The 25,561-nt window shown below is 35.7% G+C and overlaps 1 protein-coding gene across 1 annotated transcript; it reads left to right on the top strand.

The window, feature by feature from the left end:
• The first annotated feature begins 6,267 nt into the window (after positions 1-6,267).
• LOC133316040 (uncharacterized) lies at positions 6,268-18,124 on the top strand. Its single transcript, XM_061517736.1, has 12 exons — positions 6,268-6,571; positions 6,793-7,871; positions 7,965-8,054; positions 8,337-8,801; positions 9,195-9,309; positions 9,396-9,563; positions 9,676-9,917; positions 10,039-10,129; positions 10,209-10,261; positions 10,345-10,429; positions 10,518-13,860; positions 18,005-18,124. Exons 1-10 carry the CDS (start codon positions 6,370-6,372, stop codon positions 10,411-10,413), a joined length of 2,574 nt encoding a protein of 857 aa, XP_061373720.1. The 5' UTR covers positions 6,268-6,369; the 3' UTR covers positions 10,414-10,429; positions 10,518-13,860; positions 18,005-18,124.
• Positions 18,125-25,561: the final 7,437 nt, after the last annotated feature.

Raw genomic sequence — 25,561 nt, forward strand, 5'->3', positions numbered from 1 at the left:
TATCAACATGAAGAATTAATCAAGACAACTTCATACAATCACATAATAGATAAACAAAACATCTAATTAACCATTCATAAATTCAAACTTGAGTTCCATTGAATCAGACTACAAGGGACTCTACTCAGACATAATACAAAGAATAACAAGAAGAAAGATCAAACTCCATTGCCATGTAGTGAGTCTTCAATCTCCAAGTACAATTACATAAGAAACTAACTAATACAAGAACTAAGTCTTAATGAATTTTGGAATTTTCTTAGAGAGAAGTCAGATCAGAGGATCTGATATAGGAGAGAGAGATAGGAAATCAGAACTGTGACAGTTGTGAAGGCCCTTGCCTTATATAGTGTTACAATTTACAACTGAAAAATAACATGGGCGCTAAAACATTCTAGATGGGCGTTTTAGCGTTCATGTTTGATGGATGTCCAACTGCTTTCAACTAACTTGGGCGCTAAAACGTATACTGTTGAACGTTTTAGCATCTATATCTGGTGACTGCTCAACTGCTTTCAACCAACTCCAACGCTAAAACGCTTGTCTTGGACGTTTTAGCGTTGGAGACCAGAGTCTTTTTCCAGCAGCAGGGCACTAAAACATTTGATCAGGAAGTTTTAGCGCCCAAGACCAGCAGCTTCTTGTCCTCGGATTGCAGCAGCGCGCTAAAACGTTCTGTGTTGGACGTTTTAGCGCTCAGCACCAGTAAGTTTTTCCTTCAATTTGCAGCAGCGCGCTAAAACGGTCTGTGAGGGCGTTTTAGCGCTTGGCACTTGGGCATTCTCTCTTTCTCCAAAATCTTCTTCCTTCTTTCTGCTGCTTCTTGAGCTTCATTTCCCTACAAGACAGTGTAAATTTTCAACAGAGCTTTCAGAACTTGTACTTGAGGGATTTCCAGGACATTAACCTCTTTTCCATCCAATTAATCACACAAATTGATACTAATTCATGCTGAAAAACCTGATGAACCAGGGGTTTATCACCAATACCCATGAAGTCAGATTAGCACAAGAATAATTTATCTTGCCAAAATGGAAGCACACAACATCGCTTTTGTCCTTGGGTGCACTCTTACCTCTCTTTTTTCCTTTCTTTTTATTGGGTTTTCCTTTGGGCTTAAGGGAGTCGCCTTTTGCAGGCTCCTTGCCCTTACCATTGGCCTTGCTAGGCCCACCAATCAGAAGAGCTTGTGTCTTATTCTTCTTGATAGACACTTCAGCAGTTGTTAACATACTTAACAACTCTGGCAAGCTCACAAGCATCCCATGCATATTGTAATTCATAATGAATTCACCGAAAGAAGGAGGAAGTGATGATAGAACTAAGTCATTAATTAATTCAGCATCCATTATGAAGCCTAGACCCTCTAGCTTCTCAATGAGCGCTATCATCTTCAAGACATGGCGGTTAAAGGACATGCCTTCAGTCATCTTGCATAGGAACAATTCCCTAAAGGTCTCATACCTCTCATGCTTATCCTTCTTATCATACAACTCCTTGAGATGAAGGACAATGGAGGGGGCATCCATATGTCCGTGCTGCTTTTGCAGTTCATGCGACATGGATGCCAGAGTGATGCAACAAGCCAACACATTATCATCCATGTGTTGCTTGTGGGCCTCGAAAATCAAATTTCGCGAACCCATATTTCCCTTCCTTAGGCGTAATAGGTAAAGTAGTGTCAAGAACATAAACAACTTTTTCGACCCGCAGAACATTTTTGATGTTCCAATACCAGTCCATAAAATTAGGACCGATTAATTTGTTCGTATCGAGTATTGAGCGCAGTGACAGTAGATTAGTCGTACTAAAAATTGAAAAATGTAAAGATAGATTAATTAATATATATTGTCGTGTAATAAGAGCAAATTATTAAAGACTTTAAATAATATGCCCCTCCCACTATTTTATCTAAGTCAACGACCCTTAAACTTTGACTTAGGGTTGTTCTACTTTTAGATTTTACCTTAGTGGGATTTAAGAGTGCGATTATTTATTTTAACCCTCGTCTGAGACCGCAAGATTAAATTAAATATGGGTTGATCCTTATCAACAATATCTCATACCCTCTTTTAACATTAGGTTGACAACTCCTTGTCACTTAGTGGTGCATCTCATGCAACCAACCTAGCACTATTACCCTAAGCACATGAGCCCGGCTGAGCCTGCAACTCATGCTCTTAGTTAAGCACTAACCAGTACCCTAAGTGTCTTACACTTCTAATACTACTCTTACTCAACGAAACAGTGGGCCCCAACTGAGTTGTGGAGCACCACTATTTAGAGGAGGTTTGAGTAATACTGGTGGTGGGAGGTAATCATGCGCTTAATAATTTATTCCTTTTAAGGGTTCATTTTATTTAGGGTTTATCAAGTCTCATCAAACGCGTATGCATTATTATTATGCTAGTCGTATTCTATGTCAAACATCTATCGGATTACACTAGTCGTTATTGGACGTGCATAATAATACATACAAACGCGATTTGTCCAATTTCATGCATACTAGTCGTTTTTAAAACATACAAGCATATAAAACACTTTTATTTGAGATAGTCATGGTGCTCGCGCATTCGTCCATCTTGCTTCTCAAGCCACGACTGCTTGTCGTCTAAACGCCACTAGCCTAATTTTCTAATTACAAATAATTAAAAAAACTCCAAAACATCTTTGGAGGGACAAATGAAAAATTACAAAATTTAAAATTCAAATTACACCTCTAATTTAAATAGAGCAAAATTACACCTTTAATTTAAAAATTTGAAATTCAAATTTCGGGCACCATGACCATCCCCTTCCTCTTTTGCACTTGAAAGGTTAGACAACTTTGCAAGCACAAGATATCAAATATCATAAAATATGTTCATTCAGAAGTCTTAACATTTTAATAATTAAAATGTAATTACAAGAATCATGATTCAAATTTTTTTTCTTCTTAATTTTTCTCTTAATGGCCGAATTATATAACAACTTTTATAATTCAAATTTTGTTAACTCTTTCTCAAAGAACACAAAATTAAACCATGCATGCAGCCATAAACCCTTTAATGGCCGAATCATATATGCATGTATATGATAAATTTTGTCACAAAAAATTTCATGCTATGCTCATGATACAATTCATGGAGAAAAATAAGAAAACAATCAAGGTACTCTAAGTACCCTTCATGGCCGAATCATCCCTTTCAAAAAAGGTGTTTCCTTTTAAAACTTTCACAAAGAAAAAGAAACAAAACCATGACTACATATAGATATATGAACATAGCAATCGTATTAACATGTTCATAAAAACAAAAACTTTAACAATTTAAAGCATTGTAATTCAAAATCCATATGCAAAAATTCAAGCTTTGACCCTTTAAAGATCTTTTGACCGTGAAAAACAATTTTCATAAACAAGGTACCATCACCCGCCGATGGTAAAGCAACCGGGCTCTGATACCACTTGAAAGAAAATGGCCTTGAAGGCTGTAGGCATGTGAGGATGAAAAATAAAAATTTTCAAGCGGAATAACACATGCAATCAAGATTCATGCTTTAAGACAACATGATGTTACCTTTGTTTGTGATTCAAACACCAAGGAGATCAGTGTTAGGTTTAAAGGGTTCAAAAATGTTGATCCACACCACCCCACGTCAAGATGCAAGAACTCTTCTTGAAAAGCCACCAATTGATAACCACAAAAGCTTGCTAGGCGTCCAATGTGTGAAGGAGGAGGCTAGGTAAAGGTGTTTAGAAGAGTGAAGTCTTCAGCATGAAAACTTCACAAAAGTGGGCATGGATGCTCTTAGAAAAGGCTAGGTTAATTCCAAAACACTTAGGAAAAAACCTAACAAAAGTGGCGCACCAAAAGGATGAGAGCAAGCAAGGATGCAATACGAATTTTTTTCTACAAATTCTGATCACAAATGGCGAACATAAAGGGAGAGAAATGGCGGAGTTGTTGCAATTCAAAATTCTCAACAACCTACTATACAATCCTCATGAGACTAGATCTTTATCTAGTCAAAATTCTGACCTAATGGCCATCATATGGCCAGCCATCTATGCACCCCATTCAGCCCCAAAAGGGGTCCAGATACGTTGAGCAGTTGCATTCAAATTTGAACCAACTCACTCAATGATTCTCTCAGCCAACCAAATCTGATTGGAGCTTATTTGGTTGACTAGATGACACTTATAATCACACCAAATCAACGCCCCAAACAGCTCTTGGTGATCTCCAAAGATCTCCTCTTGATACAAGGGATTTGTTCCAACAAGATCTTATCTTATCCTTTTGTTATGAAACTTTTCATAGCCAATTCAAATTCAAATTCAAACATTTAAATTCAAACGTTCAAACATTTAAATTCAAAATTCAAATTCAAAATTCAAATTTCAAAATTCAAATTTCAAATTCAAAATTCGAATTTCAAAATTCAAATTCAAAATTCAAATTTCAAAATTCAAATTTCAAATTCAAAATTCAAAATTTAAATATTTGATAATTAATTTAACTAATTAAATTAATTAGTAATGTCTTGGACCATCCAAGCCCACTACAAGATCCATGCGCCCTTTTCCCTTTTAGGTGGGCTTCCAAACTTCTTCTTGGGCTAACAACCATTATCAAGCCCAATACCTTTAATGCTAGATCATCATGACAATAAGGTGTTAGTGTGTAACCCATTAGGTCCAACATAGCCACTGACATAAATGGGCTCGGGCCCAACAAGCCCACAACCCATTTAATGACAACACAGAGCACTAACAATATTTTGTTACCCCAGAACTAGTTAGATTAATGATTTGATCATCCTATTACACATATTTAGTTGCCGCATGCATTTCCTTTCGTCTCGGTTACCTTCCCATTAAACCTAGGGTGAGGTTACATATCAACCCTTGCGGTTTAGGGTAAGCTTTAATTCGAAATATGGAATCTTCAATTTACTGACTCTAAAGGCATATCATCTCATGATCTCTTTTACTATGCATAGATTCCCGAGTCTTGTAAATGTCAGCCCAATTTCTCCGGTTTATAGATAACCTAATCCTTTACAGAGATTTGACGAATTCCTTCAGCTTATCACCCTAGGCATGTGCTCTTTCAGGACATGCCCAAAAGTATACCTACGAGTCTCCATGTTTCAGGAAGACGAGGTATACAATCAAAACATGTCTTCTAGAACACAGTCTAGGTAACAACTTATGGTCTAAGGAAAGACATACCCAAATATTAAGAGACTGCTCTAATGATACTTTTGTAAGATTTCCTCATAGAGTCTCTTTGTGGGTCTGTTCAGTGCGAGCTATACCCTTATAGGTCACCCACGACTTTAGCTAAGACATCTCCATATCTGTAGCTCATGAGGTCTTTACCTTGTATCCGAATACAAGTAGATAAGTCGTGCTAGTCTTACCCGAGATTATTGATCCCCATTCTCAGTGTCTCTAGACTAGGAACATAAAATTAGAAATAAACATCCGGTATCCTTAAATTCTCATGATCGTGATCTCATCACAGATACTCAATAGATACATATTTTATTCTGAGGGGTTTATCCAGTTACTCATATAATATATTAACAATAATATTGAGACAAAATATGAAACATGATAAAGAGTGCTTATTATTTATTTGCGACAATATAAAGAGGTCCACATATGTCCTAATCTAATCAAAAGATTGTCTCTAGGATATCTATATACTAACACCAAAGGGAACATAGTGAGCTTATAGATCCCAACGGTACATATTTTATTTTTAAAAGTGATTCATCGATTTATTTATGAAAAAAATGTATCTGCAATTAATGCAGATAAATTATTTGCATTTATTCCCAAAACGATGTTGTTTTGGTATTGAAATCTTAAAAAATTGTAAATATAAAGACTATTAAACCCTGAAATAAATAAATTATAAAAATACTTTGATTTCTGCCCCCAAAACGACGTCGTATTAGGCTTACTGCAGAAAAGTTATCTGCAGTAACTGCAGAAAAAGCGAACCTTTTATTTATATGTTAATTTGAATCACAAGTAATAATTGTAAAAAATTATAAGAAAAAAAAATTGTAAATATAATATTTTCCGTAAATAAAAAGTTTTATCTCAAAATTAAGAGGACTAAATACAAGGTTAATCGGCATTGGTATAAATAAAGTGCGCACTGCAGGGTGGACCACGTCACTTCCAAACCGGGAGCCAAAACGACGCGTTAAAATGACCCTCTTCTGTGGTATTTACTGTCTAGCCAAGATCGCATAAAATCTGCAAGATTTACCATTACTCTTTCGACTCGATTCGAGAAAATTGAGGTTTTCAAAGCTTTATAGTACATAGGAAACTAGTCGCTCCACTTCAGTCCGCATAGATTACTCATAATGAGAACTCGAAATTCCGATTCCTCTTCCAAATCCGCAACCCCTAAGAAGACACCGCCGGCGAGGAAATCCGCCACCAAAACCGCCGGTGAATCCCCTGCGGCAAAGCGCACTCCTGCCACCAAAACTAGAAGCGTCACGAAGAAGGAGGCCTCGCCGGCACCCGACCCGATCTCCGACTCCAATCCGGATCCATCGCCTCGTAAGTTTTATTTATTTATTTTTTCCGAATTTCACTTTGTGAGAGTAAGACATCATAACTATCTCGATTCAATAAAATAAAAAAAAAAACGAAGGAAAGAAAAATTTGATACTGAAACTCTAATCATCATTAGCCTTATAAGCAAGATTTCGTTTCTGGATTTATCTTTGCTATAACACTTTTATAATCGTTAGCCTTAATGTTGTTTGAATATGTAACAGAGGAGCAGAAATCAGTGGGCAATGCTACCACTACAAAATCTGCAAAGAAGAGGACACCAGGGAGACCGAGAACTAAATCTTGTGCTGCTCCAAATTTGGGAGAACAGTTGGAGGCGGTGGCTGATGAAACTCCGATTGTGGATGATTTTGAGGCTGCAGAGAAAGTGGAAGAACCTGGAGGTGTTGAGAGTGAGAAAGAAGGGGAACAAGGTGTTGAGCCTGTTGGATTATCTGATGAGAAGGAACAAATGTCCATGGAAATGGATGAACCTGTTGTGAAAGTTTGCGAATCGGCGGATAAGGGGAAGAACGTAGTGGAAGTTGAAGAAACTGTTTCTCTGGATGCTTCTGGTTCTTTTAAAAATGCAGGGTGCACCATTGTGGACCTCAATATATCTGCGGATAATGAAGATTGTTCTGGTGCAATGGAGGGGGAGGAAGAGAAGATGGAAGAGGAGGGAGAGAAAGGAAAGGAGGAGTTGAAGGAACAGGAGGGGGAGAAAGAGTTTAAGGAACAGGTGGGAGAGAAAGGAAACGAAGAGTTGAAGGGTCAGGAGGGAGAGAAAGGAAAGGAAGAGTTGAAGGATAATGAGGGAGAGAAAGGAAAGGGAAAAGAAACAAACATTATTGAACACGAAGAGCACTCTAACACTGAGTCTTATAGTGTAGAAGTGAAAGCCCAGTTGCTAAAAGAAGATGTTAATCCTGAAAAAGATGGCGATGAAGGACCAAAGGATGGTGAAAAGTTAGATCTTGGAGAACAAGATGGGGAGGAACATTTTGAAGAAGATATGGAGGATCCTCCAGAAGAAACTGAGGCATTCGAACAGGAGCATATGGAATTGGAGGCCATTGCAAAGCAGCGAAAGATTAAGAAAGAACATGAGATATTTGTTGGCGGCCTGGATCGTGATGCTACAGAAGAAGATTTGAGAAAGGTTTTTCAGAGGATTGGTGAGGTAGTTGAAGTCAGGTTGCATAAAGATTCTTCAACAAATAAAAATAAAGGCTATGCTTTTGTAAAGTTTGCTAATAAGGAACATGCAAAGAAAGCTTTGTCTGAAATGAAGAACCCTGTTGTACGTTTCTCTTCTTATGATTGGTCATTTCTTTGATATTTGTGGTATCTTCTCTTTCTTTTGCACTGTGTTCTTACCTTCCATTGTTTACAGATACATGGTAAACGATGTGGCACTGCACCCAGTGAGGATAATGATACATTATTCTTGGGAAATATTTGCAATACATGGACAAAAGAAGCTGTAAGTATCTAGCAGTTTTTTCTGTTGCATATATCTACTTCCCTGGCTTGTTAACTTATTCTCTTTGTTGGAAATTATCTCATATTTATGGAAGTATTTCCTATATCTCCTATTTAGGGACATAATCAGGATTTGATTTGTATTATTTCCTACCTTCCTTATTTTCTTAGTTTCCTAATATTTAATATTGTAAATCATGCAAAAATAGAAGGTGTTGATGAGTATTTCCTCAAGCCATTAACAAGTCCCTCTTTTGCACTCTTATTATTACATTGGTGGCAGATTAAACAGAAGTTGAAGGATTATGGTATTGAAGGGGTTGAAAAAATTACACTTGTCCCAGATGTTCAACATGAAGGATTGAGCCGAGGCTTTGCATTCCTTGAGTTCTCTTGTCATGCTGATGCCATGCTTGCCTACAAGAGGCTTCAAAAGCCTGATGTCGTCTTTGGCCATGCTGAGCGAACTGCCAAGGTAGCTTTTGCTGAACCCATACACGAACCAGATCCAGAGATAATGGCACAAGTGAAGTCTGTCTTTATTAATGGTCTCCCTCCTCACTGGGAGGAAGATATCGTGAGGGAGCTGTTTAAATCTTATGGTGAAATTATAAGAATTGTACTAGCTCGGAATATGTCTACAGCTAAGAGGAAGGATTATGGATTTGTTGATTTTTCTACACATGAAGCTGCTGTAGCTTGTGTTGATGGTGTAAATAAATCAGAATTGGGTGATGGGGCATCAAAGGTATATAATCTTGTTTTTACTTGACCATGAGTTTGCATTCTTACAAGATTATTCTCTTCTTTCCTTTTCTTTCCCTTCCCCCTGTTTAGTTTTAAAGAACTCTTACCAATATGGGGTAGAGAGTGGAATCCTAATAACTTTGATTGCGTTGTTTTTAAATTGTAGAGAATTGGAAAGGAATTGCCTCTTAATTGATCTCTTTCCCTCCTCCTTTTCCCTCCGCCTCTTTCAAAAGCCTAATTTTCATGACCCTATCAGTATATTTGGCTTATTTTTTATCCTATGTATGCCCATATAACATTCTAATATTTTGTTTTTCTTTTAATTTTGACTTGATTTTGCTCTACTTTTGCATTTGGCGAATAGGGCTCATTTTTTTTCCATGCTTTTCAGATAAAAGTGAGAGCTAGGCTTTCAAATCCTTTGCCTAAAACACAGGCAGTCAAGGGTGGCATGTGTGGTGGATTCCGAATTGGTCATTCTAGGGGTGGATCCTTTCCAAGACCTGGTAAATAAGTTTTTATACTTCCTTAACTTGGAACTTTTATTATCTTTTTGACATCATTTTGATTTATCGAATCACAATTCCTACAGGAAGGGGTTTTGGGCGGGGAAGACATCCCTTCAACAACTGGGGAAATTTCAACAGGGACAGGAGTTTCTATCATGGTGGACGCAGTCAAATTGAAAGAATGGGTTTGCGGGATGACCTTGATGTTAATATGTATCCAGATTTCCGTCAGAGGCAATTTGGCCCCCAAGGTCAATTGTTGAGCTTCTAGCTATATTTTTAGCAAATGTCTCTTTCAGCGTTTCAATGCATTGGTGTGAAGATTTTTTGATGATTTTAATATTTTACTATATTGTAAAGCAGGAGCTGCAAGGGGTGGACATCATGCAGGTAGCCGAGGTGCTGCATTTGCTGGTCCATCTAGACGTTATCATGATAGAGCATGGTATGGTATCCGTGATGGTGGCCCTAGTGAGCCTATTCCTCCAAGAAGGCCCTACTCACCAGGTAGACAGTTTGATGTGCCTTTTAGGGGAAGGCATTTTGATGATCCATATCTTGAGGATGACAGCATGCATGGGATGAAACGACCATTTTATATGACTGTAAGATTTTATATTATATTAACTTACTTATATCTGTGGTTGTATTTCCTTTCATAATTATTTTAACTGTATAAAACTTGAAAAATACTAATTAGTTTCAATTATACTTCTTTATTTTTAGGACCCTGAACCTGATTACATGGGGCCTAATAGACTTCGTCCCCGATTGGATTATGCAGATCCGTCTATATTTCATGGAAGTCGATACCATGGTCTAAACTTAGCTTCCTTTTTTCCCTCTACTTACACAATAGCATGGTTATATTCTTGATCACTCTTTTTGATATATAGATTCTCTTGGGGCCGGCAGCAGACAGTACCCACATGACTATTATGGTTCTGATGTGAGTGAACATTGTTAACCTATTTTATTGTTCATATAATTTAATTGTAATATTAGTGATGTATTATGCTATTCATGTTGCAGTATGGTGGAGGTCCATATTCATCTTTTTATGGGGGTGATGGCTCTCATGGACATGGATACTATTATTAGTATGAGGAACCTTTTGGTAAGGATTATTTTTTAGAATTTTATATTATAATTTGCACCAATGAATTCTCTTTTCTAATGTTTCCTGGAACTTCAATCATGTTTAGGTGGATCAGGAATTGTGGAATGGACATCTTCAATTACAAGCATGCGGCTAGAGCATACAATTTTGAAGTTGCATATTTACTTTATGCACTTCTCTCTTATTCCCATTCCACCTGTTTTTGTTTCTATATATCTATTAGAACATAGGTGGTATAGACTAAGTTATTTAATGTGTGTGGGGGGGGAGGTTATTTCTCTCAGGTATTGATAAGACTTATATGGAATGGGCTAGATTTCCTTCGATTACTTAGGTCTGAGGAGATCAGGGACTAGTTAGTAGTTGAGGATGCTTTGTTGAATGTACAATATAATTTATGATTCATCAAGTATAATTTTGATGATCAGAAAGTTCATAGGAGTATTGGAAGCAAAATCCTTCAGGTGATGGATTTATATTTTTACAAAGTATAGACCAGGTTTGATATTTGAATATACATATGGAGGCTCTTGTGATTTGTATGAAGGTTCTCGAGAGTTTGCTTGTTGCTCACTTTCATGATTAGGAGTCATATTTTGATCTGAACTGAAAGCATTACCCTATTTTTGAAGTTCTTTTGATTGGGTTGGGTCCGTTTAAATATTTATTGATGTCCATGTGGAAGCAGCCTTTTTATGGAATGTTTTTTGTTTGTTGAATATGCTGGAAGATGAGACTACGGATTAAATTCAGTGAAAGGTTAACCTTAATTTGGATCAATGATCATGGATTCTGTTATGGTTATGGGGCAAATGATCCATTTGATTGATTTGGTTCCTTAATGATATTAAGTAATTGCTACTTTGGGTAACCTTGAGGAGATCTCCTTATTTTCTACTTTTGGATGTAGTATTGACACTGGCTGAGAATTAAATCGCTGTTGATGGAGAGTGAGAATATCTAATGGTGTGGACATGTAGGGATGTCCCTTACTGTTATGTCATTGAAACTTGTTTGGGATGGTTCTTGAAACATATTGTGAATCACCAGGCAAATGGAATTGTGAAAAATTATTTGTTCACCTTGCATTGAAGGTTACTAGGTTGCTTCTCTTTCTGTTGTATTTTAGAATTTTTATTGTAGTGAATAGGTGGTAAGTGCAAAGTGATAGGAGTGCTACTTGGGATGTAGCATGATCAGTGCCTGTTTCTTGAATATTTATTGGTTAACATATTTGTACCTAACAGTTCAAGGTGTAATATGATTTATTCTGAGGCAATAATCTGATCAAAAACCGCAATGGTCACCTAAAGAAGCCAAAGGTGTAATGCGTCATGCTTAACAGCTTAAAGATTGTGTCAGGCACTGGAACAATACTTGGATTGAAGATGTGTAAAATGCGTAGGTTTTGCTAGGCTTACATTCCATTTTCAATGTAGATCTTACTAGGATTTTCTTGGGGTGTTTTCTGTTTATGTGGCCTTAAATTGCTGCTTCTTGTTTTAGAATAGTAATGCTATGTAAATTATTCAACATAGTAGGTAATTTTGTTTTTTTATTCTTTCCATTGTTTTTCAAGCACCATATGCTAGTGACAATTTCTCAAATTCTGTTGTGTGGTAAGTTTTGATATAAATAAGGCAATTATGCTTTTTGTTGAAAAATGTCTTGAATATCAAGAGACACATTTGTGTGTACGTGTCTGTGTTTTAAAACATTTGTTATGCTATCCTTTTGGTTTAGGTTGTTATATATACATAATAACGGAAATTCTAACCTTCTCTCCTTATCTGAGGTCAGCATCCATCAGTGTTTTAGTTGGACAGAAGGGCTTCCTTTTGTCTTGTCCTATTCAACTTAAATAGCAGGGCCATTTTAGTAATTACAAATTAAAAAAATTATCTACTAAAAAATATAATATTAGTCAGTACATATGACTACCAATTAAAAATACACCTCCCTCGTTCACATGAACTAATAATATTTCAATTCCTTGTGAAAACTTCCCTGCTTGCTATCATAGAAAATTGCTGTATATATACAGAAGTCGCTAGGACTCGGTATTTAGGGGAGGGCTTGCCATCTTCATTGCTTTACAACATCTGCTTCCTTTTTGTGCTCATTTGGGCTGCATGATGCCCAACCCGAAGGCTTTTTCTAGATGCCTTCATCAACTACGTTTGAGGTTTCCCTTGATGACTCCCTCCATTAATGGATGACGGAGCTAACTATCAGATGGGAATTGATTTGGCATCCTCTTCTAATTTAAATATGCTTCCTTCGTCTCCCTGTGACCTAGAATTTTCCTTTGTTCTAGTGATCAAGCATAGAACCATGACTTTGGATTACGATCAATAGAAAAGGGGGTGTGATTAGTTACATCTTTTAATGGATTTATGAATAAAGTCTGGCATAATCCAATTAATTGTCAAATTATTGCTAGGAACCAATACCAATGTGACGGAGCAACCTTTTCAGGAGTAGAGGTTAAAGTGGTTTATGAGGAGAAAAGTTTCTGTGTTTTAGGACCACAGAATATTCAGTGCTTTTTTTTTACTAAATAGAATAAAATGTAACATTTTTATACCATCTTTTCCTTTTTATTTATTTTCACCCATATTTCATTTCCAGGATCACAGAAACTTTTCTCGTTTATGAGATGACAGTTATTTGTATTGGTTAAAATTGTACAATTCTGATATAAAATCTGAGATTTGGAATTATTAAAATGGTCCTATTAATTAAGTTAAATAAGAAAAGTCTTTTGACCAACTGAAAGGGTAACGATGGTCGATGCTAACCTTCATCTCAAGTAGAGGTTAGCATTCATTCACCGCATATATATAATGTGTGATGAGATTGCACTCTATTTTTTATCCTTCGCTTCTTGCAAAAGTTTTAATTTCATTTGTTCCACCTCCTTTATTATTTCAAGTGCGACAATCATTTATTTTCTTTCGGGTGGTTATATAAGGGGAACCAGTTTGTCGCATATATTTCTGAATTTTCATTTAGGAAGTTTGAAGATGAGAAGACTGGACCTTTTGTCTTTTGGCAAAGCATGTGAAATTGAATAGAAAGTGCTTGCAAAGTTAAATCATGTCAAAAAAAAGTTTGTGACTTTTTCTAATGCCTTTTAGATATGTATTTCATCGTGCTCCAGGTATGTTAGACTGGTTAATGATGACATCTTTGGTATTTTTGAGCCATGATCAGTAGACTCTGCTGCGGAAATTGATGATTTCTGCACTCTTGATGGTCTTCTTGTATGTTATTTTGTGTTGTTCTTTAGGTGTCAATGCTATCCAGCTTTTCTGACAATCATTCCAACACAGGAACTGTGTAAACTATATAGTATATCCAGCCTTTGATGTTGCTACCGTCTCAGTTCTAGAATTGAATTCATGAAAGTTTGGGCCTCTAATATGGTATGTTGAATATTTTTTAGAATTCTTAAAATTGTAATTACCATTTATTAAAAAAAGAATTGTAAATACTATGCTGCTTTTGTAGTCGACCATAGATGACTGAATTTAATTTAATGGCTAGTTGTCTCTTTTCTCATCAACTGTTTTTAAAACAAAATTCAGAAATTTTGTGGCCCACATTGATTTATGTTCTAATTCAATAGGAAGGTCATAAGATTTACCGTATACCAGCTGAAATGGTGCCATATCTATGGGAGTTTGGAAGGTTGTCCGGTATGCCCAAAGTGCATTGTCAAGCTTCTTTGCCCAGTTCTTCCTTGAACTTCCATAGTCTTCTTCAGGATCTACTTCAACTCCCGCTTCAAAATCTCCACTTGCCTACTCGTCTGAGGATGATAAGGTGTTGCCAATTTATGAGTAACTCATACTTGGTGAGCAGTCTATGGAACTGGTTGTTGCAGAAGTGGGATCCTCCATCACTAATAATAGCTCGGGGGACTCTAAATCTTGTGAAGATGTTTTTTCTTGGGAAAGACACGACCACCTTGGCATCGTTTGTTGGAAAAGTAGTTGCTTACACCCACTTTGACACATAATCCACGACCACCAAGATGTACACATTAGAGTAAGAGCTAGGAAAAGGGTTCCATGAAGTCTGTGCCCTACACATTGAACACTTCAACCTCCAGTATGCTGTTCAAGGGCATGTCATTCCTCCTTGAGATGTTTCCAGTGCTTTGACATTTGTCGCAACTTTCCAAAAGCTCTCGCGCATCCTTGAATAAGTGGGCTAGTAGAATCCACTATGCAAGACTTTCTATGCAGCCCTATTCCTAGCAAAGTGTCCTCCATATTCTGATCCATGACAGTGCCACAATATCTTTTTCATCTCTTCCTCAGGTACGCACCTTCTAAGCATGCAATCAGCACATGTAAAATAGAGAAAGGTTTATCCCACAAGTACTGCTTTACATCATGGAGGAACTTCTTCTGCTGCCATGTGAAATCTTCTAGGATCACTCCAATAGCTTTGTAATTAGCAAAATCTGTAAACCATGGCCTGAGGGTGACTTCCAACACTTGTTCATCCGGAAACTCATCACAAATCTCTATCTCAGCTCCATCTTACAGCTCTTTAGCTTGAATCCTAGACAAATGGTTATCTACTAAATGCTCCACTCCTTTCTTGTCTCGAATTTCCACATTAAATTCCTGAATAAAAGCATCCAAGAAGCAAGCGTGGCTTGGTATCCTGTTTAGTCCTGAGATACTTAAAGAAGTGTGGTCAGTAAACATAATAACCTTTGAACCAATCAAATAAGACCTAAACTTATGTAATACATAAACTACAACTAGCATTTCTTTTTCAATGGTGGCATAATAATTTTGTGCCTTATTTAAAACCTTACTAGTATAGTAAATGACACATAAAAGCTTGTCCTCACGCCGCCTGAGAACTGCCCTAATAGCATAGTCACTTGCGTCACACATGAGCTCGAATTAGAGGCTCCAACCCGGTGTTGTCAAAACAGGTGTTGTGGTTAGCTTTTCGTTCAAACAATTAGAGACAGTTAGACATGCATCATCAAAAACTACATCTCCAAGAAAATTTCGAACACCGTTAGCATTAGGGGGAGGGGGGAGTTTTTCAATAATCAATAACCTAGCCCTATCAACTTCAATCCCCATTTTAGAAATCTGGTGTCGTAAGACTATGCCATCTCTTACCATGAAATGACATTTTTCCCAGTTTAAAACTAGGTTAGTTTCTCGACAGAGCTGCAAAACACAAGACAAGTTAGCCAAACATGTATCAAAAGAAGAACCAAACATAGAAAAATAATCCATGAATACCTTAAAGAACTTTCACTAGCAATAGAGGAATCAATCATCATCAACAAATTGGTGGAAATTAAGAGAAAAGCTAGGAAGAAGGTTATGCAAAAACTGTAGAGAATTGGAGTCTGATTTTTTTGCTCTAAAGACCTTCAAATCACTCAGTGATCGTTGCATATGAAGTACTGGATGTCAAAAACACTTTTTTGAAATTTTAACTCATTCTGACAAAATGTCACCATTGGATTTGCTAGAGAAAATCAGATGTGTAAATGGTTTTTCTCTCTTCTTATTATTTCTATCTCCTTCTCTCACTAAACTCACGATGCAACACCTGTTTTCTACTGTTTCACTCTATTTTTCTTCTTGCAAGGTTGCTGTTGTTCACAACACTCTTCATCCTCATCAAAGTAAAAAACACAATCATTGCTCTTTCACATTTTTGCTTCATTCAAAAACTACATTTAGGGCAACTAGCGATTAGAGATGACAAAACAGATCAACCTACCTCGTCCCACCAAAAATAGGGTGGGGCGGGCTGACCCACTATGTATGAGTGGGTTGGAAATACCAACCCCCCTTGTTTTGAGGCAGTTTTGCAGGTCAACCCGCCTATTTTTCCCTAATTAGTTGTTTAATAATTAAAATAAAAAATCATATTAGGAATACTACATTATCCAATAACTCGTGTGATTGAGTGAGAAATGTGTATAATGTGTAAATTTGTACAAATATTATTATTAAAAGTTTCTTTAAAGATAGTATCTTGCATGGAAATGCCAGTCTTTTGGTTTCTATTAACTCAATCTTCAGCTACAATTAGGGGTGGCAATTTTTAACACCACATGAAAAATTCGTGTTAGGATCAATCTGTTTTCAAATTTGTGTTAGGTTTATGTTTGGTAAAAATTGACACGAAAAACTTTGTATCATATCGCATGTCAATCCGCAAACCCAAAATTGACGTGCTTTAATCTTATTACAGGTTATTCATGTCATATCATAAATAGGCTATTCGTGTTTAATCGTGTCGTGTCAACCTACATAATAAGCAACACACTTTGAGATTTACTAGTTATTTGTGTCATGTCATGTTATGTCCACCTGCATAGTAAGTGACACACTTTGAGGTTGTGGGTTATTCGTGTTGTGTCATGTCAACCTGCAAAATAAGTGGGTCATGTTCGCGTCGAGGGTTTTAACCCGATTTTAAATTTGTGTTGTGTTCATGTTGAGTGTATTTTTGTTCATGTCGAATTTGGGCTATGTTGTGTCGTGTCAATCTGAATTCGCCATCCTTAGCTGCAATGATGGTTTGTGCAACAAAACTATAATATATTCAAATATAAAGTCAAATATGTTGTATATATGTTACTGAAGTCATGAATATGTTGTTGAAGAAACTATGAGATATTATATATATGAAGATGACAAGTTGAGTTGAAAAAAAAAGCGCTAACCCACGGGTTGACTTGCTCGGTTCTGCCCTTAACCTGCTTATGTTCGGGGCGAGTTGTGTTGGGTTGAATAGTATAATCCAACCCATCAAATTATGGCCAGTTGGCAGGTTAACCTATTGAGTTCAACCTATATTGTCATTTCTACCAACGAGAGTGGATGAAATTGATTAAGGATCAGGGTCATACCCCAAAAAGGCGCGAGTTCAAATCTCGCTGGCTAATATAAAAACCTTATTGGTGGTGCGATCTTTAATCCCTCATAGAAATTATCAAAGAGGTTGGGGGTTTACCCATGCCCTAGTTCGATACCAATGTCTAACCTTATCAAAATGTGTTTGCATACCCGAATGGGTTTTGAAATGATTTTGAAATATAAGCTGATTCTAAATTAGTTCCGAATCATTTTTGAACCAATTTAAACAGGTTTCGAATAGGTTCTGAAAAAATAAAAACAATTCGATTCATAATTGAAACGGTTTAATCCATGCCCACCGTTAGTTATTATCTATACTTTTAATGAATAATGTCATGTTTGTCACTATTTGCTTTTTATTAATAATGAAGTAGCTTCTATGTATTTGTACTGCTAGCTGCTCATCAAAAGCATATGATTTCTTCTACTTTTTTTGGTCGTCTGTCTTTTGTTTTTTTTATGTTACAATGTTTTGCTCCCGTGTTAAAAGTTCCTATTAAGAATTAAGATGGTTACCCTCACTGTCCAGAAATATTATTGTTTGGAAAAGGCTCTTATATGTCTTTCTCTTTTATAGTCTGAATAGATTTGTATACATTATCATAGTGTGTGGTATTGAGTTTTCATGGTGTAAATTTGATGGCGGTGGCGGCAGGATACTTCTCCATGTGCTCTGGTGGAACAAGAGGGTTGTGCACCTGCAAGGCTTTTTGATACTTAAGTCAATATGCATGAACAACATGCATAATGTGTAAGGTAGAATATTTTCATAATTGCCATTGATGAATGAAGGTGAAGATATCTCTTATGTATGGCTATTAATAGTCCCAAAAAGGGTTTATGATTTTTCCCTGGGTTATTAGGCCTAATGCTTAATGGGTCTAAGCTGGATAATATATTTGAAACACAATCACATTATATGTATTGAAATTTTTTATTCAACACAAAATTCAACGTTGAAATTAGAGGTGACAATTTCAATAAATGGGCATGCATATGTAGAAAAATAAGGGTAAATAAATAAAAAAACTTTAGGGCCTGTTTGACTGTGTTTTGATTTTTTTATTCTTAAAACTATTTTGTAGAATAGTTATAAAAATAGTTGTTTTCTGTATTTTTTGTTTTGTTTTGAAAATTAAAAACCAAAACAGAAAACAAAAACAACTCAGACATATTCTCTAAATTTGATTCTAAAAACAAAAAAATAGTTATAATTTTTTAAATATTTTTTCCAAAACAGACCTTACCAAACGAGTTTTTTTGTTCTGAAAACTAAAAAACTGTTTTTAAAAACACTAATCAAACAGAGCTAATTTTTTTTGTTTTTGTTTTTGTTTTTATACAATAAGATCATAAAACATTAGGACTAAAGTGGGTAAATTATGTCTTAGTATATACTTTCTTTTCTTTTGATCCAAGATGACTAACAAAATAAAGTGAGCAATAGCGTTAAATAATTTCAAACTATTTACAACACATTTAGAAAAAAATTATAATTAATATTTTTCCTTATTAGTGGTAAAATATTTATACCTTTGGTTGAATTATAATAAAGTCCATTGAGAGCGTCACCTAATTAAATCTAAACAACCAAAGAATATGCAAAAGAAAACATTAAAATCATAGTTAGCAATAATCTATTAACGGCAGAAAAATTTAAATATTACAAATTAAATAAAAAATATGAAAAATAGCATTTTGGAACCTATTTATGAATTTATAGCAATCAGTTGCGCTCAAAATGGAGCGGGACTAGTCGCGCCTATTTTTGGGCATGTTAGTGGTTGGGTCGTACCTCATTTTGGACGCAACTCATACAATGATTAGACGTGATAAATTTTTTTTTAACAGTTTTACCGTAAAAATTCGGAAGGTCATTACTTTTGATTTGGATGTCCGAATCAGGTATTTTTTTTTATTTCATGTAACTTTTTGAGATCTATGTACTGGCAATTTTCGGAGAGGATTTGGACAATTTTTTTTCTCCAAAAAATGCTTTCTTGTGCCTCATTTAGCACATTTTATCTCTGTAAATGTGAATGATATTATTTAATTTCTATTCTTATTTTTACTTTCCAACACTATCAAATAATTGTATTAATGGACAAGAGAGATTATGTAAAACTTATCCAACTCGTCACAAGGTCGGTATTTATATCCCAAAATTTTGTACACTGTTAAGAAATTCATGGCACGTGTCACAACTCATGGTGTTGATTCGAAAAGAACTCGGGGGCTTCTGAGTTTAAACGCTATTGTGGTTGTGGCACTATTGTTCTAAATTCGAATTGTGTTTGTGGAAGACGAAACTTCAACTCAAATTTGTTATTTGAGATCTGATCAATGATGATTATATGAATTTTCCAATGAAAAAATTAGATAATAAAATACACAATTTTAAAGTTATTTTTACAATGAAATGTGTATTTTTTAACTTTCACTTAGTGGATGTAACGTAATTCACATTCACAGAGATAAAATGTACCAAACAGGACACGATGAAGTATTTTTTAGACCAAATTTCCTTTCGGTATTTGCCAATGCAAAGATTTTGAAAAGTAACGTGAAACGAAAAAAAAAAGATTATCTGATTCAGACATTCGAGTCAAAATTTATGGCCTTTCAAAGTTTTACGATAAAACTGTTAAAAATTTTATGCCATGTATCATCATCGTGTGACGACCCTTCCCCTAACGCGCCGAAAAGTAAGCATGACCCATCCCTCTCCATTTTGGACATGACTAATTACTATACATTAATAGATTCTAAAATAATACTTTTTCAAATTTTCTTATTTAATTTGTAATATTTAATTTTTTTTGTCATTTATTAATATTGGAACACTGACCAAAATGCCACTCTTCATCAACTTTTTTACTTAAATGCCACGCGAACAATGTTATTTCCCAATCTGTCACAGGGACAAGTTCGCTACCCGGTGTAGCGAACTCGGTTTGCTGACGTGTCACATTTCTAGTGGATAACAAGTACCAAGTTAAAAAAAAGGTGAGAAGTTCGCTATATTGGGTAGCGAACTTGGTTAAAACTGAGTTCGCTACCCCGAGTAGCGAACTTGGTGTCTACTAGAAACGTGACACGTCAGCAAACCGAGTTCGCTACACCGGGTAGCGAACTTGCCCCCGTGGCAGATTGAAAAATAACACTGTTCGCGTGATATTTAGGTAAAAAAGTTGGTGAACAGTAACATTTTGGTCACTGTTCCTATTAATATTGCTATTAGTAGCTATAAGGCTACACAATAGAGAAGCTGTAAGTCTCATTTCCGTGAGATTCCTGAGTACGAGATGTCTCAATTGTTAATGTCAGCAATGGCATAAATGGGTTATCTATACATAATTTGGCTGCCTAAATTAGAAACTAATTCAATCAGGAGTGAGTTTAACATGATCCAGGAGCAGAAGCTCCCTTTCTAAAAATAATAAAAAAAATGGATTGAGATGGAATTTAAAAAAAAAAATATAAATGGAATTTTTTTATCCTTTTTTAGTAAAGGACCATGGTATAGTATTGTGAGCCTGGAGCACATTAGAAAAATCCTTCAATCAGGTACTTTAATTACGGATGTTCGCGGTTTGGATTGAATCGACAAAGATCATCTGATTTAATCCCTTCGATTTAATCATGTAATCATCCATTCGGTTTGGATTTTTTTTCAAATCTGATCCGATCCAATTCAATTTTTTTCAGTTTGGATTGGATTGGTTTTCGGTTTTTTGAAAATTCTAAAATTTGTTTCAAGATTATTATTGTGCAAATAACATATTATATATATATATATATATATATATATATATTGCCTTTGTAATTTTTTTTTTGAAATACAAAAGCATCATTAAACGATAATATAATTTTTTTTAGCAATGAGATATGAAGCTCTACACAGATGAAATTTTGTTGTTGTTGATGAGACGCCACTAGATTTTTTCTTAGGTTTAGTTGATAGGTTAATGGATATTGGGTTTAGAAATTTTTGGGCTATGATTGAGGAAATGTCCAAGTAGGTAAAGAGAAATTAATATATTGGATCGGTTTGGATTAGATTGGTTTTCATAAACTAATTCAAAAACTGATCCAATTCAATTAAAATTTGAGTTTTATTTTTATTTTTTATTTTCGATTTATTCGGTTATCGATTTTTGGGTTCGATCACCGTGATTTGAATCGATTGATGAACACCCTTAACTTCAATTAAGAGAGTGAAAAGGCATCCGGGACAATGGCGTAAAAATTGAAAATTGTGGGAAGAGTATCATTTTAATTTGTCCGCCATTTACGAAATTGCGATATGACCTATTTTCATTGATGGGGTGCTGAGCCCGCGAAAAGAGTATCATTTTGCTAAGAATCACTATAGTTTATGAATTTGAATTTGGTATATAGAATATAATTTGTCCATCTGTTTTACTCATAATTTCAAACATTAGCTTAGGGTATTAACAATGTGTCCCATGTGATTATTTTAATTACACACTTGTGGTTCCTATCAGATGTCAATTTTCAATTTGGAAAATTATTTCATCTACACTTTAAATCTTACACTTCTTCAAATACCTACAATTTTTGGGTAGAAGAGAGACAATTGGGAGAGGAGTGAAATTAATTTAAACTTTTTTTGTCCAATAATAATAAATGTAAAGGGACGACGTATTGAATTTAGGCTTAAAATAACATTGTTAAAACGTTAGATTGCTTTCAATTATTCCATTAAATGTTTTGAAGCAATCTTACAATTATAATAATCAATACCAATCACTTTGTGAACAACTAACCTAATGGGCTAGAGACACCGCACCAGTGTTATTAAACCCGACTCAGGTATTGACTCAGTTAGGATACTGAGTTATTGGTCGGTTCGATGGATCATTAGTCAGATCGGTTGACCCGGAGATATATAAAAATATAAACATATAAATTTAATTATATTCTCTATATTTAAAATGAGTTAAACAAGATTCACTAAATAAGCTAAAAAATTACTCAATCACACTTTTACAAGTTCATAAATCACAAATAAATGAAAATGTACGTTATTACTATGTCAATTTAAATTGCAACTCATAATCTCCATAAACACACTTCTCAAAGACATTCAAAAGGCCAGATGTTGCGAACTCATATTTTTTAAATTCATGTACATTGAAATGACATGTCATATCCTCATAATTTATTGTTCCACAAATTGTTTCAATATTAGAAGCTGAAATTTGAGATCATTGTAGAAGAGTATACTACTAACAAAGTGATCAGAACCAGTTTTACAATTGGGCTGACCATGTGATCTTCCTCTATACAAATGGCTTGGAACCTCCTTGAGTCAGAGCATCTTGCAGTTGGAGCAGCTTTAACCCATGGGTCTTCAATGGAACAAGATGGGGGGTGTACCTGCAAGACACTCCGACGTTCAAGTCAGATTTGGCTCAAGCAAGTTTTATTATGTAGAAGAAGATGTGTACCTTGAGTTAACACATATGTATCTATAGTGGAGAGATGACCAGCTTAGGAGATGCCTTTCTTCATAGTGAAGGCAAAGATTCCTCCTTATTGGTTCTTATGAGAGGCTTGGAGATAATGTTTGCAGAAGTGTGTAGAAGGAGTAGCTTGCTGTCATATGGCTTTTAATATTGAGGAGCTTTGCTGAGATAGGCTTTCTTGGTAGAGTGGTGGCAAGATGGTGTTGTCTTCTGTTTATTTGTTCAATGACGCGGTGGATCTTTATTAGTTCCTGTGATTGCTTCCTTATCTTTGAAGTTATGCTGAAGGGCGGTTTGGGCTCGATGGTAACATCGCGCCCTCTAATGCGCGATTGATGACATCGCGCCTCATTCTAGGCCTGGTGGGTTTGGGCCTTGTTCTATGAATTTTGGCCTTTGATGGGCCTATCATATTTTATCCAGATCACAAAGAAAATTACAAAAAATTTTAAATTGAGTTCCACATTTTTTTCTGACAAGATAAAACAATTTTGGTTTTTAGTTTTTGTTTTTGTTTTTTTAAATGTATGACCCGACTGATTCATTGGTTTTGATCGATTTTGGTCGAGTTTGACCGCATCCAATGTATGGCTATCCGATGCTTGACTCGAACCATTCCGATAAGCTGTTCGCCAGATTCCGAGTCAGGTTGGATTTCATCATACTACACAGACGTTTTAATGCATCACAAGTAGTGCAGGTTGAAATATTATTTCATAGACATAGATGAAAATAGAACTTTTGCTTTTGTTATTATTATTTTATTTCTTTACCTTCATCGATTATTTAATTAGTTTGATTTAAATTAACTGTAACACAAGGGCTCCGTACCAAAATTTTCAAGATTCAAACTCAAAATTAGGTGTAACCTGTTATTGAAGACAGTGGGTGATATTATATCACTAATAGATTTGAACCCATGTATAAAACAGAGGAGGTAGATGATCAGAATTATCACTGTGTAATTAAAAATATTAAAAACAGACTTACTTGTCAGTGGCAGAATGATGAAACAGACAGAATGAAAGGATGAATATATGCAGTATCAGAGGAATTAAATCCGAGCCCACAGAACGTGTCTCCTTAAGACAATTTGCCCCCTCACTAATGCCTAAGGTTGATGGACACTTGTCTCCCAGGATAGAACGGATTTCGTCTGAAGAATGGTGGCACTACCAATCAACAGCCTAAACGAACACAACAATATGCCAGAGGAAGTCACACCGGAGGATGAACAACAGTATGCAAAACCGGAAGAAGAAAAATTCTGGCAGAGTTTAAGTGCAGGAAAAACTGGATTGATTTCTGAAGGTGTCAGTGTCTATTTATGGACACTGACCGGTCACGATGAATAGTCGCCGGCGGCGAACCGCCGTGTCTGATGGCGACGAACGGGTGCGACCGGTGACTGTTCCGACGAACAGATACAACCGGTGACTGGTTCACGAAGGGAAAGAACCGGTTCGGTTCAATACTGCTCAAAAATCCGGCGGGTAGAAACGTTTTGGTTGGAGGGAAGCAACGGTAAATTTTTTGGACAAATGCTCACCTAGCTCTTCCCCCTACATAAAACATGTAGTGACCCAAGGGCCAATCTAAGAGAGGGAAGTGGGAGCTTATATACTCTCCCATTTCCTACTAATTGTCCAATGTGGGACTTGTTGAAACCCACACACCTCTTCATCTTCCCTTTTTCTCTTTTTTCTTTATTAACCCACTTCTTATTCATAACCAATGGATCATTGTACATTAATTCATTCATTAATTCCAACATAACCCCAATTTATACATATTCTTGGCGATCTTTTGCTTTCATCGTTGAGCTTATCTAAACTTCCCCTAGTCAAATTAACCATTTACAACACATTTAGATAAAATAAACAAATAATATTTTTTTTCCTTATTAATGTCAAATATTGTTACCATTGGTTGAGTTATAACTTATAATAATGTCCGTTGAGAGCGTCACACGTATTTTGAAATTTGACCTGTCACACACTCACACCGAAGAATCAACATTGGCCACACGTTCATTTCAGATATGGTATGGGCCTAAAAGATGTATGATAAAAGTGCAATGGAAGCATCCACAAAATGATTATAAGTGGCATTTGCACTTTGTCATGTAAGTGTAATTATTAATTTATTCTTCACTGTGAATCCATACTAATGCCTAATTATATTTCCTTTTTAGAGCACAAGTTTATATTTGCCTTTCCTGTTTTTTGGGAAGAAATTTATTTATTAACCTTTTAATGATTGGCTCACGTTATATTTGACTTAAAATGCCATACCGTCATTGTTGTTTTTCTTTGCCATTGCCAAAGCAATTGCTGCAGGGAAAGAATTCGAGTATCTTTGACACGTAATGAGAACAGCGAGATTAAAATTGGAATCTCAATTACTGAAGTACATGAACCAGCCGACAAAATTCTATGATTACTTCCAGGGCCGTTTGGTTGAAGGAAAATGTTCACAATGGTAGATATTTGATAAGTGAGAATATAAGAAAGCTATGTTTGGTTTGTTGTGGTTCCTAATTTAGCCACCTAAATGTGATTCATAGCAAACGTATTTGCATACCTATTTCTCCTCAAAAAGTTGGCCAAAGTTGTTCTTCGCGTAGGTGGTATTGCCAAAAACCTCGACATTTTTTCACACTGCGTACAAAGCCAAAGACGAGCGTACCCTCCTTTCTTTTTTTAATAGCCATTTCTCAA

The sequence above is a fragment of the Gastrolobium bilobum genome, unplaced genomic scaffold, assembly GCF_033153095.1.
Source record: "Gastrolobium bilobum isolate Gb01-03AN ecotype WA unplaced genomic scaffold, APGP_CSIRO_Gbil_v1 utg13848, whole genome shotgun sequence".
In the NCBI taxonomy this organism is placed as follows: Eukaryota; Viridiplantae; Streptophyta; class Magnoliopsida; order Fabales; family Fabaceae; genus Gastrolobium; species Gastrolobium bilobum.